Source organism: Hesperophylax consimilis, chromosome 1, assembly GCF_061612785.1.
Source record: "Hesperophylax consimilis isolate HC1 chromosome 1, BYU_Hcon_1.0, whole genome shotgun sequence".
Lineage (NCBI taxonomy): Eukaryota > Metazoa > Arthropoda > Insecta > Trichoptera > Limnephilidae > Hesperophylax > Hesperophylax consimilis.
Window position 1 is genome coordinate 968,770 of NC_142836.1, and position 20,310 is coordinate 989,079.

Genomic DNA, 20,310 nt, shown 5'->3' on the forward strand with positions numbered 1-20,310 from the left:
TATAAAACACAAAGCTACGCCGCCACACATACTCGATAGATAGACTAGCTGAAGTCCCCGGCGTTGCCCGGAATCGAAACAGAGTTTTTAAGACAGTATTTTCATTCTAATTTAAGGTAACGTGTGCAAAATTTAAATAATTTAGTTAGTAGGAGAAAAGCTTCTTTAGATATATTTATATATTTAGATGTAGAGTCGAAAGACAGTGGCGTACGTACTAAAGGTTCTGGTCGTGGTCTGAGGTCGTAGGTGTTACTCCTGGTGGCAGATGTGAGAGGGATAGCAATATAGCCTACTATATAAGTCTTAAAAAATAAGAGAAGTAATTCGTTTTTTTGTCCCATGAATCTCCGCTTACGATGTTTTACTAACGCGTCGATTTATGATACTGCTGCATAAATGTCGTAACACTTGATAAGTAAATATTTTTTCAACTATCGGCAAGTTTCGATTATACCCATCACTACAGTAGATGCAAGCGATGGCGCCAAGGAGGGGGTTGCCGCGGAATTGGGTCGATCGATACATTTTCCGGAAACATGCGCAACAACAATGTCTAACACCATCTCCAGTCCGCGAATGAAACCTGCACCGGGGAACCCAACCTTTTCGAGTTCACTGCTCTACTAGAAATGTGTTACGTGCTCTATGGTCGATTTCCTCGCGGGGTTAAAAACCCTCCCCACTTTGCGGGACATTCTAATCAATCTACACACGTACAGACTACAGACGTAGCTACTTCCGCTGCGAAAACTCTTTTAAAGCACAATACATTTAACGTGATGCTTACAATAGTGGTGTTCCATCGCAATGTCGACTATTACAAAACAAAACGCCGTACGTGATGATTCACAAGTTTTCAGGAGAGCGAAAACGGCTAATAAATTCGGCTAAAAATTATATACCACAATTTTTTCCACTCGAAATACAAGATAAAACAACTAATAATTACGTGTAAGTTGTTGGTAAAAATTTGGGAAAAAATTCGGTTTATGGGAGTCACTCGAATAACCGAAATTTTCTAAATTTTTCGAAACTTTTCTTTTTTTAGTTGGCACTACTGAAATTTCAAAAGTAATTAAATAGTCATTAATTTGATTTTCTTAAGTCATAGTTAAGAAATAAAACATGGTTTCTATGTATCGCGTACGAAATTTCAAAACTCTATAACTCAGTTAATAAAAATCAAGCTAAATCAAGTTCAATTTCGGTTATTCGAGTGACTCCCATAAACCGAATTTTACCCAAAATTTGTATTTATCATCATCACAATGCCGACAGTTTTGAGACAAAACGCGTTATACCAATTGGCTACTTTTGCATTCAATACAGAAGAAAAAAATACCAAATATTTACATAATTCGTAAAAAATATATTTTCAAAATACAAATTTCTGTTTTGGGTCTGTCTGTCATTGTAATTCTGGTTCGACGATTTAAGATTTGTTTTGAATTTAAATGTGATTTTCAAAATTGGAACTGTTTGTGTCAAGAAATCAGACAATCGATAAAGTACCTACCTACCATAACGGAATATTTAGACGGAAAATTATTTTAATTGGCCCCCAATCCAGATATAAAAATAGTTAATACCCCAATTAATATAAGAATCTTGAATAATATTGTATTTATTGAAAGGGGACTAATCGAACTAACAAATAAACCCCCTTACGATTATATTGAAAGAGAAAGTGAATTAGTTTCAGGGTTTAATATTGAATTGGAGCGGGGAGGATTTGCGTTAGTTGGAAATAATTTACTATTTTAAATTACACGGTATTTCGTGTGACGCTCTGATAAAAATGTCTATTTTTCTCTTACGCCCTTTTGGCTTAAGACAACGATATAATATAATGGAAGTTGTGCACCAGCACCAGGTCCCAACTCGAAGTTCCAGCCCACGGGGGTCTGGACGGGCGGCCGCTCTGTCAGCTGAGCTCCCATTATCGACCTTACATAACAGCTGTAATCAGAAGCGCTGTACTTTCGATTTTTTCGGACAGTCGCACGCGTTTGCTTTTCCCAACTGAACGCTCTCCCCGGCTCTCTCGGTCCGCTCGGTCCGCTCGGTCCGCTCGGCTCGACTCAACATAATAATCTAATCCGCTTATTCGCCAGTTACGACATTCATTATTTAATCATTTCACGACGCTTTTTCGTTGTTTTTTTAACAGTCGTTATTAGATTTCCGTTTAAGGCTTCGCTGAGCTTGCTATAAAGAAGATTGCATTGTTTAGTGGGTTGTTATTGTCAGACGGCCTTATAAAGAACGATGTTTTGACACATTTAATTAAATAGTTTGTTGTTTAGTGTTTGGTTATAATATGCCGGGAATCGATTAGCACTCCGAAAGCACGTGGCCTTAGTTTTATCGATTTTCTGCGCGAGTTTCCCAGGGGATTCGACGAACAGGTACAAAAACAATCCATTATAATTTTGTTTTATGTTCGCGTTTTAAGCATCATGAAATGCAACCTGAATTACTTTTTTTCTTACTATGTTGTTGTCATCAAAATAAAGTTTTGGCAAGTTGTTTAACGTTTTAGTTTGAAAATTATTTATCGTGCGGAATCGATACGTTGACAAACTGTAAGTAAGTAGTTGGTAGTTAGTCCCAACTTACGTTTTAAAGAACTTTCAAGTAGTCGAAACCGATAGTAATATACATTGTGAAATAAAGCTGTTCAAAAACCAAATACTAACTAAATAGCATTTGATACACAAACACAGATAGCTTATCTGATGTGTGCTTCATTCTACATTCTAACACAAGTTTTAATCTAATAACTACTAAGGAAATCTAGATTATATGTAGGTAGGTATTATAGATAAATAAATTAAACCTCAGTCGTAATATTACTTTTGTGGGCTAATTTGATAAATGATCATTACATTTGAGAAAAGTGGAAATATAGGTAGCTACTTTACAAAACTAATATATATTCACATAATTAACCCTTTGACTCCGTACTTACTTTACGAATAATTTATTTTTTCAATGACACCAACTTTGTTGTTTAACGCTTTATTTGTATGCAAAAATTAAAAAAAAAATCAATTTCAACGAAATGAAATATCAATTTCGTTTGTGATACGAATTGATAGTTTTATTTTAGCTCGCTAAAAATCACGCCATTTTTTCTGCAGGGGTAAGCAGAGGGCGATCTCCTTGCTTCATTCTCTGCAGGGATAAGCAGAGGGCGTTCTCCTTGCTTCATTCTCTGCAGGGACATTCTCTGCAGGGATAAGCAGAGGGCGTTCTCCTTGCTTCATTCTCTGCAGGGATAAGCAGAGGGCGTTCTCCTTGCTTCATTCTCTGCAGGGATAAGCAGAGGGCGTTCTCCTTGCTTCATTCTCTGCAGGGATAAGCAGAGGGCGTCCTCCTTGCTTCATTCACATTTATTCTGCTATACCGACTCTTTATATGACCTGACTGCTTTTTGATTCACTCGATCGTGTCATGTCCTGAAGCCCTATTGTTATTATGTTGCTTTAGGATTCAATTAAACGATGGACGAAAACACAATTTTAAATGATTGACTCGTTTTATTGTGAATGTTTAAGGTTTTAATTCACTAAAGAAGAATATAAACTATTAAATCTAAACGAAATATGAAACAGAACAATACACATAAAAATAGAAAAGTCAACGGTCTCTACTGGGAATCGAACGCGAGATCTCTTTCTTACCGGGACAACGTCTTTAACCATTCGGCCATTGGGACCTAATTATTTTACAAGTACTGTGTAAATATGTCATTTCTTTCGATATCATATTTGAAATTGAGATTTGGTAATATAATCTTGTAGCTAATGTTTCCCATATTTTTGGCTGCCATCTTTTAGAATGATTACAAAGTTCTAAAGAAGTGATTTGTAATCTAAATAGTGTCTCGGATAAACAAATCCGATTTTTATTTATATTGACTAAAAGTCTAAATGCATATTCGGATTTAATTGGCACAACTTTTATTTTAATAACTTTTGAAAGTTATATCCATCAATGTAATCTAGCATTGACGAAGAAGATAATACTAATAAATCTAAACAAATTGTGAAACAAAAAAAGATACAGAAAAACAAAAAAGAAACGGTCTCTACTGGGAATCGAACCCTTACCAGTCTTTCAAAGTTTTTCCAATAAAAGTTGTTTCAGATTTTATTCGATTGTAAAATGACGAAGAAGGGGGGCAACGAGCATCACAAACGTAAGGACGTATAGGGGTGCCAACTGTGATTCAGACCACTACATGGTGGTGGCCACCTATAGGAGCCGAATTGCAAACAACAGGACACGAAAATCACCAACTTTTCCAAAAATCAATACGGAAGCTCTAAAAACACCAGAAGGCAAAGAGCAGTATCACAACGCCCTTGTAAATAGCCTACCAGATCAGATCACTGAGCAGAACTCCCAAGAATCACTCGAAAAAGATTGGAATGATATAAAAGAAGCAATTGTAAGAGCAGTGGAATCAAGTGTCGGAAACATGCCCAGACAGCCCAGGAACCCGTGGTTTGATGAAGAGTGTGAAAGAAAGATAGCTGAAAAGAATATACTCAGAAAGAAGTACTTGGAAACGTCAACAAGAAACAAAAGACAGGCGTACGAACAAGCGAGAAAAGAAACGAATAAGCTGATACGGGGAAAGAAAAGAAAATTCTTGAATGATATACTGCTAAAAATGGAACAGGACTTTGTCAATAATAATCCTAGAGAAGCATATAGGGGAGTAAACTTCTTCGAGAAGGGTTTCAAACCGAATACAACACTATGCAAAGACGCTGATGGATCAATTATATCAGATAAGGAACGAATAAAAACAGTGTGGAAAAACTACTTCTATAAACTTCTCAACCCTAATAGCGACCTGAGAAGTCACCCTATCAACATCCCCACTGAATCAAGTAATGAAGAATCAGCGAATCCACCAACAATGCAAGAAATAAATGCTGCACTAAAGAAACTTAAAAACAACAAATCACCTGGGAAAGACAACCTCCCGGCAGAGTTGTTCAAATATGGAAATGAGCATCTGAGAAATCTGCTACTCAATTTAATAACTAAAATATGGACACTGGAAAAAATCCCAGAGGAATGGCAAATAAGCATAATATGCCCAATTCACAAGAAAGGTGACAAATTAAAATGCGAAAATCATAGAGGAATATCACTTCTATGCACAGCATATAAAATCTACACCATGATACTGAAACAAAGAATTGATAAATATGCAGAAAACCTACTGGGAGAGTATCAGGCAGGCTTCCGCACCGGTAGATCCACAACAGACCAACTATTCACCGTCAGACAGATCTTGGCAAAGTGCTGGGAATTTGACATAGACATACACCAACTATTCATTGATTTCAAGCAAGCATATGATAGCATAGATCGGGAGTGTCTATATGACATACTACTACAATTCCAGATTCCACCTAAATTGGTTAGGCTCATAAAAGCCACAATGTCAGACTCAAGATGTCAGGTCAAAATAGACGGAGAATTGTCGGAAGAATTTACAGTATCACAGGGACTTAAACAGGGGGACAGTCTGGCTCCCACTCTCTTCAACATTGTGCTCGAACATGTAATACGAAAAACACTAATAGACACTGGCTCCAATATTTGTTTCAAGAGCAGTCAAGTTGTCGGATATGCGGATGACATCAACATTGTCGGAAGATCAATTTCAGCCATTAAGGAGGTCTTCGACCCTTTAGAAACAGCGGCGCGGGAAGTAGGACTGCGAGTTAATGGTGACAAAACAAAAATGATGGTACAGAGCAGGAACCCCTCACACAGAAGAAGAAGTAGTGCACTATTTAAAGACAACTACTCATATGAAGTGGTCGATCAATTCACCTACCTGGGCTCCAGCCTGACAGAGAACAATGAGGATCCAGCAGAAATCAGAAGGAGAATCACAGCAGCCAACAAAACATACTTCTCTTTGCTGCCAGTGTTTAAGTCACGTAGTGTCCACAGAAAAACCAAAATAACCATATATAAGACCATTGTAAGAACTGTATTGGCATATGGATGTGAGGCGCTGACACTGACGGTAAAGATGGCTGAAATGCTGGATACTTTTGAAAGAAAGGTGCTGAGAAGAATATGTGGACCCGTGAAAGAGGGCGAACAGTGGCGTATCCGGCACAATATAGAATTGTACGATATATATAAGGCCCCTAGCATCTCTGCACACATGAGACTCCTCAGGCTGAGATGGGCCGGGCATGTACAGAGAATGCCGGATACACGCGTCCCAAAAAGAATTCTGACTGGTCACCCAGGTGGAAAGAGAAAAGTGGGAAGACCCAGACTGAGGTGGGAAGATGAGGTAAGAGGGGATGCAGCACAGTTTCTCCAGGTGACAAACTGGAAGTCAGCCGCTGAGGACAGGAGGAGTTGGAGGCGACTGTTGCAGGAGGCCAAAGCTCGATATGGGCTGTAGCGCCATCGAAGAAGAAGAAAATGACGTGAAAATACAATACTATATTATCAGTTAGGTACCATTTTTAATCCGGCTTGTCTGATATGGAATTATGATGATGGAATACCCTACCACAAAAAATTCTTTGACGAACTGCGTCAAGCTTAAAGAAGATCGTTAAATAAATTCAACAAAGTAGTGGGAAAGTAACCTTATCGATTCTGGTGGAAAGTTTATACAACACGAATTTCTTGTCATGGAATGTACGAAATGTATCGATGTAGGCACCTACTTGTGTAAGTATGCTATATGGAGTTGTACATAATATTAATGTAAATACATACACAGGGCCGTCCCGAACCAATGGGCAAGTAAGGCAAGGCCTCGGGGCGGGACTTTCAAGGGGCTGCAAATTTAAGAAAAAAGAGGAAAGGAAACACTTTTCATAATGATTGGCTTCTTGGAAAATATTTAAGAATCCCATTTCCAATACCTAATTTAGTAATTATATTGATTGATTTCTGGGATATTGAGCCATCAGCGCAACTGAGAGTCAACTTCAAATTATTCATTAAATGCTCGTTCATAGATGGCACTAATTTAAATATTTCAGAAAAATACCTTTTGCAAGTTACGCTTCATGCGATATATGAATATGAATAAATAGTTTTGTCCTCAAAAAAACACAATTCTTTTAAAAAAGACATACAAATGCAATATTGAATAGAATCACAGATACGATATTATATTTGTATGCCTTTTTAAAAGGGTTTTAATACGGACAAAACTATTTATTCATGTTCATATTCCGTATATTTTGAAGCATAACTTGCAAAAGTGTTTATTTCCTAAAATAATTACATTAGCAAAATCTGCAAACAAGCAGTTTATGAATAATTTTAAGTTTACCCTTAAGGCACGGACTGCCTTTCAATGAATTGGTAAATAAAAGATCACGCAAAAGTCACACTATCGGACGGTGTTCTCGTGTTTGCAAATTGCGTCTTAAGTCATCACAATTTGTGAAACAGAAGCACAATACAAGTTGACAAACTTACTATCCTTCTCAAGATAGCTTAATAATATTGTGTTTTTTTATTTATAACAAAAACACATTTGGCATAATACATATATTTAGACAATAGATAGGTAGTCCCCCGAAGCTGCCACATGACTGCTTGTCTGCAGGTTCTACCTCAATATAAATCCATTTGTATTTATATATAAAGAAATACATACTTTCAAAGGTACAAAAATATTTCAATAGCCTTCCCGAAGAATAAAATTTAAAAAATTAACTTATTTGGTATCATTCAAGAAAAATGTCAAATAATTCTTAACGTTAACAACCTCACCACACATCAACACTCTTTTCTTTTTTCTTCTATGTTTATTTTACTTTTTACTGATATATAGATTTTTCATTCATAAGTCACATCTTTCATACTTAAACTCTCATTTTCCTCAGAGGCATATTTATATTTGAACTTATTAAAAATCACTGGTACACAGTACTCCAGCGTTCGGCTTCCATACTTATTTGATATTTTAGGTATTTGCAGGCCTTTTTTCTGTAAGACGTGTGCTGTGACTATGCGACTATGTTATAATTATTTACGAACAAATTTACTGCCTTTTTCTAAAGACTGGATGCGCCATCTTGTATTTGGTTAGGCTTAATTTAATCTCGCTTCCCGGAAATAATTTTATTTATTTACGAATCTAAAATTTACTGAGCAAGGTACAAAAAAATATTACATTAAATTTACGATAAATAATATGCGTTAATTATATGTTTTTGTAAATGGTATTTTTTTAACATAGCCTTCACTCAGTTTTGGTTTACTGAAAACGGCTACATGATTTATCTTCATACCTATTTCGCCCGTTTATCGATTAGTTGTAAAATTTTATTGAATTTGAAGTGAAATAGCTGAATATCGATTATGTAAAACTTTGGTGATAGATTTGACATTATTTCATCGTCAAACCTTACACGATGCTTGCACGTCAGAAATAGTTGTAGGAGCCGCACTAAGTCCAGCGGACGGTCCTGTACAGTGTACAAAAATGGCGGACTGCCTTTATCAATATAATGTAACGAAAATGAAATACATAAAAACCTACATATTTAGAGTTCTGATATACTCAACAGCGACAGCACAGTTCGTGGCGGCTAAAGACTTATTTTCAAGGTCTGTTGAGAAAAAAACTTAATAACGATTCGCATTATTGGACACAAAAACCTCCATTGTTACTTTAATCAGTTATTTTGTAGTTAAGAAATTATTATTCCAATCCTTTTTATTATGACTTTCAAAGTATCCTATCCTATATACCTACTTCAAATAATTGAAATCGTATCAGACATGGACAATTAACAATAGGTAGGTAGGTGAAATGTATTACAAAATTAAAAACCCTAAGTAACAGCAGAAAATAATAATTGTGAGCGACCTCGAAAACGTCGTTCATAACATATAATGTCCATGCACTTTATTACCTTGGCACACATTCCTTGCTTCATTCACATTGATACATCGCCTCATACATACCTACTCTTCTATTCTGACTCTTGACATGGCCCGACTCAAGTATCTGATTCACTTGGTTGTGCCAAGCTACCATTCGGATTTGCATCATATATTCTCATTACAATCCTTTCTTCGCTCATTCGCTCTACATGCCCATACCATCTAAGCATCCCTTTCTTGATCTTACTCATTACGCTTACATCAGCCTTGCACGCTTTGCGGATCTCCACATTTCTCACACGAATCTACATGGTTTTACCACACATACGCCTCATGGATCTCATTTCTACAGCATTCAGTCTACTTTCATCCTTTCTCCGCCAGTTCCATGCCTCACTTCCATACATTTTCATTGATAATATTGATGTATTATTGTGTAATGGTTTTCGTCTCTCCTGAACATCTCGTGTTTTGCTAAAAACACAAAGGTTTTCGTCTCTCCTGAACATCTCGTGTTTTGCTAAAAACACAAAGGTTTTCGTCTCTCCTGAACATCTCGTGTTTTGCTAAAAACACAAAGGTTTTCGTATCTCCTGAACATCTCGTGTTTTGCTAAAAACACAAAGGTTTTCGTCTCTCCTGAACATCTCGTGTTTTGCTAAAAATACAAAGGTTTTCGTTTCTCAAATAATCTCAAACCTCATTGTTTCTTCACTCCCTTTCCCCTTTTGTATGGAAATTAATCCACATATCAAACACAATTCTTGATTGAACAAATGCAAATATCGGAGTATTTTTTTTCTAAGTAACTACCTTCATAGTCTTCTTGTAGTACAGTTGAACTGAATCATATCAAATATAAACCAATATAACAACACCCCCATACACACAAGCCCTGCTTATTTATGGGGGTGCATCAAATACTAATATTATGTAATTAATAACTGTACTATATTGTGTAATTATATTATGTAATTGTTATATTATCTAAAAATATATATATATATATTAGTTCCTAGCTAGGCAGATTGCCTGTTCTTAGGATTGTCCCAATGTTACATTTAAATATATACCTACAGAGAGCAAATTGTTCGGAATAATTCCAAATTGTGAAACACCTTCTATTTATTTACATTTTGCGCTGTTAGGTTAGGTTAGATCACCTAAGACATGTTTCAGAACAAATCTAAGAATGAAATAAGTTTTTATTTAGGATTAACAGGTGTAACAGATTCTACAAACTGCGTATCATCGAGAATATGCATTATATTTATACAGTAAAAAATGCTGAGTCAACAAAACTGTAGATCGTTCAAATAAAAACTATGTGGTCTGAAGCCAGCAGGCCTTACTGTTTCGTCAGTAGTCAGTGCAGAAGTAATGATTGTTCCGTTCAGACCGAGAACTTGTGTGCTGTGATTATAACTTTTAACACATATATCAAATCTAAGATAACGTTCATGTTTTCAAAGTTTGGTTTCATATTTTGACTTTTTTATTTGCCAGGAAACCGCAAACGCGCTAAATTTAGACGATAAAAGTGTATCCTACGTTAAGCAGTGTGTGATAAGACTTAATTAATTCAATTTGTAACTTTAACTACGTGTAGATATTTAGCAAATGTCAATATGATTTACTGCAGGCATGGAAATTGCAAACAGAATTATAATACTATAACGTAAGTTTAAAATATGCGAATGAAAGTTTACAGTTTCAGTACTAAAGTTGAGAGTTTCTGTTAGTGGGAAAGTCGAGAATGGCAATTAACCCCGTTTTGTTTGTTTTCCGCAGTAAGCCCCCGACACCGCGCAGAGAGATGTTCGGCCCCCCCGGAAAGGGGTCGCAGGGTGCGCAGGGGGCGCGGGGAGCTCGCACCCCCGAGGAAGCCGAATGCTCCCGAATCCCCATCGGGCCCTTCCGGCGCTCCGCCTCGCTGCGCCTGCGCGGAGAGCGCTCGCACCGCGCGCTGGCGGGGCGCAGTCTGGAGGCGTCCCCCGTGGGCCCCGGCGGCTTCCCGCCCTTCCCCGCCATCACGGAGGCCCGCGAGTCCGACCCCAGCCCCCCGAGGGGGCCCCCCATTCAGATGAACGCCCGACAACGGAGCCTCGTGAGTGTCACTTTCCTTCGATGCTTTCTTACATTGTTCATGTCTTCTGTTATTTATCAGATTGCTATTGGTATTATTGTATGGACTTACCGTGGGCTTTCCCAGACTGTTTTCTTACATGCATTTTAACGTTCATAATGCTTTTGTTGAAAAATAGAGTACTAAGTTTCATAAAACAAGCCATTAGAAAATGGTTTAAAACCTACGTAAATTGTTTACACCGGAAAATTGAAAAGTGTCAGAGCAAGCCCCGGTTAGACGTCACATGTAACGCCTACACACTAAACAGTTTAAACACACCTATGTTCTTCGCTCATAATATTATGTGCGTACGCAAATAGGTACCAACGTACATGTGGGTATCTACACTGCCTACCCTTACGCATGACCTGACTTTGTTATGGACTATAATTTATTATAAATTATTATCATACAAAACAAATTAATGTAATGTATGTGTTAGGTAAATACATGGTGAAGAGTAACCTAATCAATGTATTTTCTTATTAGCTATAATCGAACCACATCCACGGAGTTGGTACAACGAATATCTAGTATTTAAGTATGTAGTACCCAATGACCTTATGTAGTATCTTGTAGGTACTATCTTTAGGTACTATTTAAAATAAATTTGGTGGTATGTAAGTCGTACGTGAATCTATAAAATAGATCACCGAGAAGAGGCTTTGCGTGCGATAGAAACCCAAAGTTGAATCGGCTCCAAATTTCGTTCTGTGAAATAGACCATAGAATAGATAAGGTAGATAAATAGCTTTTTTATATTTTATTTCCTGCAGGTATTTGCGGGTATTGTTTTCTTTTTTTTCAATTATTTATACGGTTTAGCGACCGGCTTTTTATACAACCTCAAACAATGTTTGTTTTTTGTTATTTAATTTCATATTCCGCCAGAAGGTACACCTAAGTTATAAAATGTGTGATATAACATTTATCTTGTAAAGTGGATCACTTTTGTTAGTTGCTGCATTTGCTCGAGCGCCACCATCTTTAATTCTCAAGCCGCGCTATAATAAATGCACTTACAGTTAAAGAGACCTGTTTTCGGACTTCGTTCTAGGAGTTTAGTATGACTATTGCATGCAACCATTTATATTACGCTTTTCATACCGTTTCTGTAATATTTTGTATTCCATATTGTTAAAATACGTTGGTGGTGATGTAGAAATATTAAGGTGAGATATTTTGAATACATTTACATACTTACTTTAAATAATATTTATGTGGTAAAAAGTATAATAAAATATGGAATTATAATTTATTTGTTATTTTTAAAATAGTTGTATAAATTTACTGCTTTCAAATTCATCCACATTTTCTATTTAAATCTTTAAAATCAAGGCTGGAATATTGTTTTCCTGTTACTTTATTGTTACTTCTTAGATAAATAGGCCTCTTACTTTGATTTTTTTTTTGTTCCCGCCAAGATAAATTACAGCTCGACCTGAGAAATAAAGATGGCGTTGGCTGGGGCCAAAATGGCTTTTTAATTACTTTCCTCTCGACTAATTTTGTAGCTATTTTTAATAAATTATAGGTAGCTTAATATTTCATACATTTATTATCACAAAAATAAAGAAAAGCTATTTTAAGGACGTGTTTCGCGATCTGAAAGTCTGACCATTCTTTGCTTAAATTTTAGCATGATAATTTATCTTCGTTATGAAATTTTCATTTTGATCGAATTTAATGGCGATATACGAAGTCAGACAATGCAAGAGAAACAGAAAGCGTGGTAAATGGGCTAGAATCAAAATGTACTAAGTCGATGGCGACACCATTCATTTCATTCTAGTGTGTATTATGTCAGAGTAAAAGTATAATGATTACAAATGCTTTTAAACGAAAATCAAGATATTCCTAAAAATAGGATTACCTATAACCGAAAACCTAAAAGAAAAGACGTAAAGCGCCAATGTGTCAAGAAGTTCATTGATTTTTGCATATGGTTGCTCGCATTGCAAGAGTTATAATATTTTTACATATGGTTGCTCGCATTGCAAGAGTTATAATATTTTTACATATGGTTGCTCGCATTGCAAGAGTTATAATATTTTTACATATGGTTGCTCGCATTGCAAGAGTTATAATATTTTTACATATGGTTGCTCGCATTGCAAGAGTTATAATATTTTTACATATGGTTGCTCACATTGCAAGAGTTATAATATTTTTACATATGGTTGCTCGCATTGCAAGAGTTATAATATTTTTACATATGGTTGCTCGCATTGCAAGAGTTATAATATTTTTACATATGGTTGCTCGCATTGCAAGAGTTATAATATTTTTACATATGGTTGCTCGCATTGCAAGAGTTATAATATTTTTTACAAATGGTTGCTCGCATTGCAAGAGTTATAATATTTTTACATATGGTTGCTCGCATTGCAAGAGTTATAATATTTTTACATATGGTTGCTCGCATTGCAAGAGTTATAATATTTTTACATATGGTTGCTCGCATTGCAAGAGTTATAATATTTTTTACATATGGTTGCTCGCATTGCAAGAGTTATAATATTTTTACATATGGTTGCTCGCATTGCAAGAGTTATAATATTTTTACATATGGTTGCTCGCATTGCAAGAGTTATAATATTTTTACATATGGTTGCTCGCATTGCAAGAGTTATAATATTTTTTACATATGGTTGCTCGCATTGCAAGAGTTATAATATTTTTACATGTGGTTGCTCGCATTGCAAGAGTTATAATATTTTTACATGTGGTTGCTCGCATTGCAGGGCTTATAATAATAGTTATACACGTAGTTGCTCGCATTGCAGGAGTTATAATATTTTTACATATGGTAGCTCGTATTGCATGACTTATAATAATTGTTATACACGTGGTTGCTCGCATTGCAAGAGTTATAATATTTTTACGTGTGGTTGCTCGCATTGCAGGTGTTATAATATTTTTACATATGATTGCTCGCATTGCAAGAGTTATAATAATAGTTATACACGTAGTTGCTCGCATTGCAGGAGTTATAATATTTTTACATGTGGTTGCTCGCATCGCAGGAGTTATAATATTTTTACATATGGTTGCTCGCATTGCAAGAGTTATAATATTTTTACATGTGGTTACTCGCATTGCAAAAGTTATAATATTTTTACATGTGGTTGCTCGCATTGCAGGGCTTATAATAATAGTCATACACGTAGTTGCTCGCATTGCAGGAGTTATAATATTTTTTACCTATGGTAGCTCGTATTGCATGACTTATAATAATAAGGAAGTTGAGTGAAAAATATTTTGACTTATAAAAAATATGTTCATGTAGATCAAAAAATATCGATTCTAAATATATAAATATATTTCTATATTATTATTCTTACAATTAGTTAAACGTTCTTGAAAAAGCATTCAATAGCAATATACTGTATACGCTCCACGATTGGTCGAAAGAATTCTGTCGTCACATGTGTCGTGACTTGTACGTACAACGGAACACCTATGGTGCATCTCTTTCTATTACATGAGAGATGGTCGATTTAGATGAGAGAGGTGTATAGGCCAAAGGTTTATTTGGGTTTGTCAAATATATGTACGTATTTGTTATTATTATTATATGAAATGGATTTCTAAAGATACATATTCGTATAGTGCTTTATAATAATATGTTGTTTATTGCATAACTTAGATGTTTTTATTATTATACATGTCACAAAGCATGTGATACACTTCAGGCCGCCGGCCGCTCAGAAAAGTCTCACAGTGAACTGGGCTGTAAACCGTTATTTTACTTTTGGTCTTTACTTTTCTGCGCGGTGGTCCTGAATTCGCGCGGGGAACGTCAACAAGTAGCGACGGCGATACCGTACAAGTACCGTATCGGGCGTGAAAAGCAAATATTCTAACTTAAAATATTAATTTAACTATGAAATCTTAATCAATTTTCTTTTTTTTTTAATAACATCAATTATAATAGACGGTTAACATTGGTAAAAAAATTACTGGAATTCCTTGTTGAAGAATTAATTTTTTTTCCATACATAATGCTTACTCGACGTGGTTTTCACAGTTCTAATGACGTCACACTACACCCCGCCTGTTACCGCTCGGATTCCGCTCGTTTTGGCGGGCTTAATAAAATTTAAACTTTGAGAATTAATTTAACTATGAAAACAAACTTTAAAAAAAAAAAAAAAAATACCAGTATTTAAGTTTGAATGCGAACATTGATAAAAAAAAATAAAAAAAATGGACTCAACTTCCTTATTGTTATACACGTGGTTGCTCGCATTGCAAGAGTTATAATATTTTTACATGTGGTTGCTCGCATTGCAGGAGTTATAATATTTTTACATATGGTTGCTCGGATTGCAGGAGTTATAGTAATTGTTATACACGTGGTTGCTCGCATTGCAAGAGTTATAACATTTTTACATGTGGTTGCTCGCATTGCAGGACTTATAATAATAGTTATACACGTAGTTGCTCGCATTGCAGGAGTTATAATATTTTTACATGTGGTTGCTCGCATCGCGGGACTTATAATAATATTTATACACCTAGTTGCTTGCATCGCAGGAGTTATAATATTTTTACATATAGTTGCTCGCATTGCAGGAGTTATAATATTTTTACATATGGTAACTCGTATTGCATGACTTATAATAATTGTTATACACGTGGTTGCTCGCATTGCAAGAGTTATAATATTTTTACATGTGGTTGCTCGCATTGCAGGGCTTATAATAATAGTCATACACGTAGTTGCTCGCATTGCAGGAGTTATAATAATTGTTATACACGTGGTTGCTCGCATTGCAAGAGTTATGATATTTTTACATGTGGTTGCTCGCATTGCAGGACTTATAATAATAGTTATACACGTAGTTGCTCGCATCGCAGGAGTTATAATATTTTTACATATGATTGCACGCATTGCAGGAGTTATAATATTTCACATATGGTAGCTCGCATTGCAGGACTTATAATAATTGTTGTACACGTGGTTGCTCGCATTGCAAGAGTTATAATATTTTTACATGTGGTTGCTCGCATTGCAGGAGTTATAATAATAGTTATACACGTAGTTGCTCGCATCGCAGGAGTTATAACATTTTTACATGTGGTTGCTCGCATTGCAGGAGTTATAACATTTTTACATGTGGTTGCTCGCATTGCAGGACTTATAATAATAGTTATACACGTAGTTGCTCGCATTGCAGGAGTTATAATATTTTTACATGTGGTTGCTCGCATCGCAGGACTTATAATAACAGTTATACACCTAGTTGCTTGCGTCGCAGGAGTTATAATATTTTTACATATAGTTGCTCGCATTGCAGGAGTTATAATATTTTTACATATGGTAACTCGTATTGCATGACTTATAATAATTGTTATACACGTGGTTGCTCGCATTGCAAGAGTTATAATATTTTTACATGTGGTTGCTCGCATTGCAGGAGTTATAATATTTTTACATATGGTTGCTCGCATTGCAGGAGTTATAATAATTGTTATACACGTGGTTGCTCGCATTGCAAGAGTTATGATATTTTTCATGTGGTTGCTGGCATTGCAGGACTTATAATAATAGTTATACACGTAGTTGCTCGCATCGCAGGAGTTATAATATTTTTACATATGGTTGCACGCATTGCAGGAGTTATAATATTTCACATATGGTAGCTCGCATTGCAGGACTTATAATAATTGTTGTACACGTGGTTGCTCGCATTGCAAGAGTTATAATATTTTTACATGTGGTTGCTCGCATTGCAGGAGTTATAATAATAGTTATACACGTAGTTGCTCGCATCGCAGGAGTTATAATATTTTTACATATGGTTGCACGCATTGCAGGAGTTATAGTATTTTTACATATGGTAGCTCGCATTGCAGGACTTATAATAATTGTTATACACGTGGTTGCTCGCATTGCAAGAGTTATAATATTTTTCATGTGGTTGCTGGCATTGCAGGACTTATAATAATAGTTATCACGTAGTTGCTCGCATTACAGGAGTTATAATATTTTTCTAGTGTAATTATTTTATTAGGATTAAAATATAGTTTTAGAAAATACAATAATCATTAATAAATAAAAAAGATTTATATCCTATGCATCTTGAACAACGCGTTTGTTTATTCATTTAAATTTTATCGACTATCAAATTGTAACAAATCAATCAAAACTGGCGTTTTACCACTTCAGCCATTTATGTGAAACGGTACCGACATACTTACAGACTAGAGCCTTCCTGTCTTGGTACAAACAGGTAATAGCCACATAGCGTGAATACAATTAGCCACGGGAAAACGTTGGAAAATAGATTTTTTAATTCCTAATTAATTCGCTACAGTTTCGCTAGTCATATTTCCTACCTTCTGTCTCGAATGATAATTTTCTTAATTATGTATCGCTCTCTATCCATAAATTGGCTAGTGATGCGAATCTTGTAGCATGGTGCCATCCATTTTTGAAAGATTTTCACGTGCACAGGATTGTAAACATTTATACACTGCGTCTTGCGTGGGCGAAGTCGAGAAAATATCGAATGGTCACAGCCACTTGAAAGCGGTGCGATGTTGCGCGGGTCTTCAGCGACGCGATCAGTTTGTTTGACATTTTCACGAAAAATGAAATTAGTATAATGTCTATTAAGTATTATGTTAAAATTATTAATATATTTTTAATTATATAATTTTTTGTCGTACCTCCAAGTCACCATCGAACGGGTTGAGGATGGTGGTCACGCAGGACAGCGTTGCCTCTTCGAACGGTTTCGCTTTATATCGCTTCAAACGGCGCGGGCGTCGCAATCGCAAAGGCCACATCCCGATTGGAGATGCCGCAGTCACACTCCCACTATCAGCGAGCACTTGAGGATCTCGTGTGCATAGTTCAGCCTTTGTTTTTAGAATGTATTGAATTAAAGTAACGTGTTTGAATAAAGAAACGTAAATCGAAAAGGATGGAAATTAATTTAAAGTGGAGTGGGAATATTACATTATTTCAATTTGGAAAAATAGAATATTCTAACCCCCAGTGCCCCTTTTAAATACCATAATGTAATGGTAGCCAATAGCCATAGTGATTTAGTTCCCACGTATGAACATTTTCCCACATTGTGTTGAATTTCATGATGTATTTCCCATGAAATCATTTGAAGTCGTGTATTTATGATGTCATTTGTTAAATTTATAATACCAGACAATGTAGGCACGTTTTATAAGAAAAATATTTATTTTTCAGTCGCTGAGCCTCGCACAATCCAATCAGAAGTATAAAGCAGCCAAAACTCCGAGCAAGTCTCCTCTCAGGTCCACCGGCAGGACCTGCCTGTGCTCCGTGCCACCACAACACGGGGTGGCACCGCCCACTCCACCCGGCTCCCCCGAGGAGGTGGAGGTGGACGATGACCTGGACTCCCTTCACAGCTACAGTAGCGTGGCCACCACGGCCTCGTGCGACCACGCCTACGTGGCTCGCAACGGGACCACCTTCAGCGGCAGGAAGATGAAGTACGTGGTGCACTGTTCAGCTCACGCCGGACAAACTGGCGAGGAATATCTCACTCCGACTCAGAGAGCTCAGCGGCAGATCAGAAGGTTAAAAGCACTTCTAAACCAGGCTAAATTAGACTTGGAAAAGAAAGACAGCGACATTTTTAGACTTACGAAGGAAGTCGTCGAGCTGAGACTTTACAAAGCGTCCCTCGTGTCACCGGATGAAAAATCCACTTCCAGCGATGCCGTCACAGTCAAAGAAATCACGTGTGACGAAGTCCAAACTCCCGACTCTCCCAATGTCGCCGATCTGACGGATGATGGCCCCTTGAAATCTAGCATGTATAAGAATGATAATGTAGATTTTAAGAATAATCAAATGCCTTCTTGTAGTTATAATCTCAGTGATTTGCACAGCTCTCTCACCGATTCTGGTCATTTTGAAGATTTGTCTAACTCGTCAATTCACTCCAAAGATTCTATGGGACAAAATATTCAAGACAAGGCTTGCAGTACCGATAACCTTGACAGAGAAGACGAAAGAAGAAAACTGATTCACATTTATGAAAAGAAAATTGAAGATATCACGCGGAGGAATTCGGATGAGACGCAGGAAATGAAAACGTTGCATAATGACAGAGTGGAAGCCATCTTGCAGAAGTTAGCAGATGTGAACACCCGGTACAGCGAGATCATGCCAGACTACGAGCAAGCTAAAGAGCGCATCAGGGAGCTGGAGAAGCGGCTAGAAGAAGTGAGCAAGCAGCTGACAGAGCAGGAGGACAAGCACCACAAGATGTATCTGCATATGTACACCAAGGGGCAGCAGGCCGCACAGTTTGAACACGCTAATCAGGTCAGTCGCTACTCATACAAGCATCTCTCCAAACAGGTGGGACTGTAATCGACAGGGTGCCTCTAGAGCTAGAGTGCCTTCTCCACTGCAAGCCCAGACTCTCTCTCCAACTTGTTGTTTAGTTGTTGTACTGCTCTGAAGAAGGCATGCGCGTTAATCTCAAATATGCGAGATTTCCATTTATAAATAATGTCATTTATATCTGTATTAAAAGCTGTAAATGAAGTCAAATTAAACCCCGATCAAATGCTTGGAAGGCATCTAAGCTGACCATTACACCACCAATCGTGAGAACAGCAGAATAAATTAATTCAAATGTGTACCTACTGAAAATATAAGAATTACCGTAATTTTATTGTACCTACTATCGCAGACCTGTGAAATTTCGTGAGATATTATAAATTTTAAGATTTGCTTGAAGTATGTGCCTAGAAAACAAACATTGTTAATTTTAGAGGTGATCAGAATTTTATTTATCGAAAGAACACCGTTATAAACTTGAAAAATTGCGACATTTGTGAAAATTTTAAACAAAATAAATACACGTTTCAAATAGGTGTAGAATTATTAATAATATAATTTTGGGACCTACTTTATCGCTAGTCTGAATTGTTCCCACAGTTAGTTTTTTTTCAAATTTGAAAATGACACTTAAATTCAAATTCTAGAGTTCATTGATCCGTAGTTACAGACCGAAATTAGCATTTTCAATAATAAGTTTCGTCACGTTTTTAAGAAGTTAATTTACATATTTGTTTTCTCCTTTTCAACCCTTATAGTGGATAATTACAATCTGTTCAATATCTCTTTTGATTACAATTTGTTACGTCATAATATAATTATAGGTATTGGAGCTCACCCACACTCCACAGAATCGAGTATCAGTTCCTGAATTGTTACAAGAACTTCAGATCACGCAACGAGAATTGGACAATTTGAGGGTAAA

At 36.4% G+C, this 20,310-nt stretch overlaps 1 protein-coding gene across 4 annotated transcripts in view; it reads left to right on the forward strand.

The window, feature by feature from the left end:
* qtc (GRIP domain-containing protein quick-to-court) overlaps window positions 1–20,310 on the forward strand; it is a 29,744-nt gene that overhangs the window by 5,474 nt on the left and 3,960 nt on the right. For 2 of the 4 annotated variants that reach the window (XM_089635577.1, XM_089635835.1), the window contains exons 1-4: window positions 10,269–10,588; window positions 10,702–11,017; window positions 18,255–19,364; window positions 20,210–20,305. In XM_089635577.1, coding sequence (XP_089491703.1) covers window positions 10,539–10,588; window positions 10,702–11,017; window positions 18,255–19,364; window positions 20,210–20,305 — 1,572 coding nt within the window. In that variant the 5' untranslated portion in view covers window positions 10,269–10,538. Of the gene's footprint in view, window positions 1–2,013; window positions 2,412–10,268; window positions 10,589–10,701; window positions 11,018–18,254; window positions 19,365–20,209; window positions 20,306–20,310 lie in introns of those variants that run through there. The other 2 variants (XM_089635758.1, XM_089635663.1) reach the window with 2 other exon arrangements.